Consider the following 4,304-nt stretch of genomic DNA (forward strand, 5'->3'; position numbering starts at 1 on the left):
CCCCCGCACTGAAATGGGCGGGACAGAAGCGGAAGTTGGTTCTTAAATAGACAGAGGCCAATTTCAAGGTATTTAGAAGAGGAAGTGATGAGAAGATAAGTTTATTTTCAATTTAAACATAAAAACAGCATTTTAATAACAGCTAAAGGTGACATAAATGCTTTACTATGGTATAGTATTTAAATATATGTCTGAGAAACACATAATATTGCCCCTTAAAAAAACAAAACAAAAAAAAACCAAGGTACATTTTTATTTTCAGTAAGCACTAAGATAACTTCATTCCTCCTCATTGCCACTTTYCCTTGCTGTCTCAGGTATTACAAGCTCTCTGTGCTGCTGATGTGCTTCTTCGTGCCCATGTTCGTGCCTTGGCACTTCTGGGGGGAGTCCCTCTGGGTGGCGTACTTCATCCCGGCTCTGCTGCGTTACGCCTTGGTGCTGAACGCCAGCTGGCTGGTCAACAGCGCGGCTCACATGTGGGGAAACAGGCCCTACGACAAGAACATCAACCCCCGGGAGAACCGATTCGTCACTTTCAGCGCTATAGGTATGAAATTCACACAAACATGTTCTGAAATGCGTTTTTTTTAAACGTCACTGTGGGTGAAAACACACGAGTGATTTCATACTTTTACTTTAAAGAATCTCCGATTCAGGTGACCTGTCTTTGTTGCAGCTTGTCTTTACTGTCCTGTGCAACTCTCGCCTGAAATTCAAGTCTTTCTCTCAAATTTTATCACCATATATTTTTTCTATTATTTTATACCCAGTTTATCTTTCCAGGGTTCCCACAAGTCCTTGAAAGTTTGTGAATTTGAAAAATTATTTCAAGGACCTTGAACGTTTTTGAAAAGAGCCAATAAGTACACTTGTCCTTGAAAGTCCTTGAATGTTTTTTGGGGATTGAAGTTCTCTATTCACACGACTGGTTTTCATCATCTGTAAAAAAAAAATAATAATAATAATTATAAAATAAAAAAACCCAAGACTTACATTTGTTGCGGTAGATAGCCCAGGATTACACTAAACTGACGTGGCTTTCTACAAATAACTTGAGCCATAGTCATAGTTTTATCCAATCAGAGCAGAGTAGGGCGGGTCAGGTGAAGCACCACAGCTCCTCCTGTCCTCGCCGAGCATTGGGACATGTTCACATCCCCTCCTCCCAAACTGAGCTGCAGAACCTCCCAGGACATAATTACATGTCCCTGTATTGTAGATATGAATGTAGGGTGTACATTTAATCCACTTTCTTTCATTGATTCTGACTCAACAACTTATATGTTCAGTTTTTATTGAATTTACACGATATTACACCTGTTTATTGGTAACATTCCGTGGTAGCAGTAGGTAATTGCCATTGCGCTTGGTTCTTGAAAAAGCCGACGTTTTCAGTAAAACAGCTAAAACATGGCTGGAAACATTTTAATTAGCAAAAGGATGCAAAAGAAGCACAAGTTTTCTTAATTTAGCTTAATTAATTTGCTTAATTAAGTTGTAATAATTACAAAAATATACAAAATATTACAAAAACCTAACTTTAGCTAATACCAGCTAAACATTAGCTAAAAGTGCAGCTGAATATAGCAGAAAGCAACTATAAGAAGCATAAATAGCACAAAGTAGCATAAAAAGCGTAAGTAAGTGAAAAAAGCAGAAGAATAGCAGAAAGAAGCAGAATTTTTACTGAAATAGCAGAAAACGCTAACAATTGCAAAAAGTAGCTAAAATTATTACTAGAAAATGAAAAAGAGCAGAACCAGAGCAAAATGTGTTAGGTGCTGTAAGGTTTTAGAAACATTTTGAAGGATTTTAAGGATGTTGGAAAGGAAATTGGTACTGGAAAGTCCTTGAAAGGTCCTTGAATTTGATGTTGATCATAGTGTGGGAAACCTGTCTTTCTCCAACACCTTGACAGAAACAAAACAAAACAAACAAACAAAACCAGTTGCTTAAAGCCATATTCTCTGACCGCTGCTTCCTGTGCCGTCCAGGTGAGGGGTTTCACAATTACCACCACACGTTCCCCTACGACTACGCCACCAGCGAGTTCGGCTGCAAGTTCAACCTCACCACCTGCTTCATCGACTTCATGTGCCTCCTGGGCCTGGCCAAGGACCGCAAGCGAGTCTCCCGCGAGGTGGTCCTGTCTCGGACACAGCGCACCGGAGACGGAAGCCACCGCAGTGGCTAAAACTGTAGGGAGGAGGTCGTCAGCTTCGAGGCGAAACCAGCCGACGAAGATCAAAAGGCCTCTGACAGCGATCGATTTCATTATCCTCTGAGTTTCTAAGTCAGCTTCATGAGGGTCCTGACCACATTTTGCTTGTTCTTTGTGGGTTTTGTAGCTAAACTTATACAAGTCATTCAAGATATAGGATTTGTGATATTCATCCAGGCCAAATTTTAAAGTAGAGTCATTTGTTTAGGACAACTTTATTTCTTGCTTCTCTGCCACTTTGCTGTTCTCTTTTCTTAAAAACTCAGTCTTGTAGCCACTCAGTTTGATCYGTTACTCGAATATTAATCAGATGCAGCAAGGACTAAAATATGGAGTAACTAAGCTGATAGGCTGCATTTCTGACCGAACACTTGCCTTTAATGCAGATTTATGGGATTTTTTTTATTATTATTATTAGTTTAAATATAAAGCTTAACTTAAACGTGAAATATAACAAAGGATTTGAAAAGTGAGGGAATCCAGACCTTCCTCTTAAAAGCCCAAAAATACTGTCCGAACTGTGTGAGTTTCGCAGTTTCGCCTTCTAAAAAAAAAAAAAAAAACAAGACCAAATATATTTAGAAAAATCAAAGCACTTTGAAAACAATTAACATGCTTCGCTTGAATCTGTAACCTTAGATTAAAACCGCTTTTTCATCTCAACAGTGACATGCAACATTTTTTTAACGAATATTTAATAGTGCCAAATATTTTCTAGCGTTTACCGTATTTAAACTATTTCTATCATCCACTCTAGTGAATATTTCGTCTTTAAGTTATATGATTGTGAAGTTTTTTTTTGTGAAGCGTTATGGGTTTCCAGATGTTATCCAATGTGTCCCAAACATCTGCAGCGGAGCTCCCATTGGTCGGTGCAGCTGTCAGCTGCTGTTCAAAACCACGTGCATGGCGATACGCTGTCGTAGCTGTCGTGGTAAGGTGACGTGTCGGTGACTGTCGTGGCACAACTGCGTCGATTTCTTTCGTACCGTGAAGCTGCTGCTGTCGCTTTTGGCTCATCAGATTTGTCGTGGTGATTTCAGAGACAGGGTCTGGCTTCTTCCCCCCCTTTGATGTCTTACGGAAAGCGATTATCAGTCTAAAAAAAATTATATCTGCATTGATGTTGGTGTTCATTTGAAAATCCTAGTGTATTGAATGCTTGTGTTTTTGTGTTTTTTAAATTGTTTTACTTGACTACAATATAATCTTAACTTGATGTTTTTGCATTTTTAACATTCGGCAAATAGTCTCGTATATTATATTGAAAATCTATCAAACTGAAGCACCTTTTTGTTTCTAACCAATGACGAAGTGCGTCTAAAATGCCTTATGATCACATTTGAGCAGTTTAGACAAAAAGAGTAAGTTTCTAAGATCTTGAAAAACCAAATGAAAGAATGTTTTTATTCTACTTTTCAGATTTAGGCAGGTTAGCATGTCTGTAACACACACTAAGAAATAAGATCACTGTTATCAGTCGCTACGATGTAACTTAGGCTACAAAGTTAAAAATCTTGTGCTGTGATAAAAACTGTCGACTCCAACTCAAGCCCTGGGAAATGGCTCCTACTGTCCAGAAAAAGAAAATTTGCATTATTGTTTTGATGAGAAACCAAATGATTTTCAACATGTCCAGTTTAATGATGTACTATTCTGAAATAAAATTCATAGTTCAATTATTTCAGTACACTTTCAATCCCTTCAACACTTGTTTGTTTTTTATTTGCCAAAAGCAGTGTTGGGCACAGTTCCCCTAAAGCACTAACAGGGGGAACTAATTTTCTGATTTGTGCTTTAGGGCTTTTGCTAATTTCTTAATATATTAGCGGATTAGCACTTTCTAAATTTAGGGGCTAAGCACTAATTTAGTTCTTTAAATATTATTGTCAACAGCTGAGGGTGAAAGAGATGTGTTTATGTGTGTCACTTCAGTGGTTTTTAAACTTTTTTTTGCGTCCGACCCACAAAATAACAGCTGCACACACTTGTGACCCAATATATTACTTGTTTACGTTTGCAAACTTTGCTAATAACTATATTTAACATGGGAATAATAACTATAAACAAACCTAGTAAC

The 4,304-nt window shown here is 38.0% G+C and overlaps 1 protein-coding gene across 1 annotated transcript in view; it reads left to right on the plus strand.

Annotated features, from left to right (window-relative positions):
- The window catches only part of scd (stearoyl-CoA desaturase (delta-9-desaturase)), a 6,706-nt gene extending 2,795 nt beyond the window's left edge, over positions 1–3,911 (plus strand). The window contains exons 5-6 of the mRNA XM_014006990.1: positions 318–550; positions 1,998–3,911. Coding sequence (XP_013862444.1) covers positions 318–550; positions 1,998–2,197 — 433 coding nt within the window. The 3' untranslated portion in view covers positions 2,198–3,911. The remainder of the gene's footprint in view (positions 1–317; positions 551–1,997) is intronic.
- The last annotated feature ends 393 nt before the right edge of the window (positions 3,912–4,304 follow it).

This window comes from Austrofundulus limnaeus, unplaced genomic scaffold, assembly GCF_001266775.1.
Source record: "Austrofundulus limnaeus strain Quisiro unplaced genomic scaffold, Austrofundulus_limnaeus-1.0 Scaffold39, whole genome shotgun sequence".
NCBI lineage: Eukaryota > Metazoa > Chordata > Actinopteri > Cyprinodontiformes > Rivulidae > Austrofundulus > Austrofundulus limnaeus.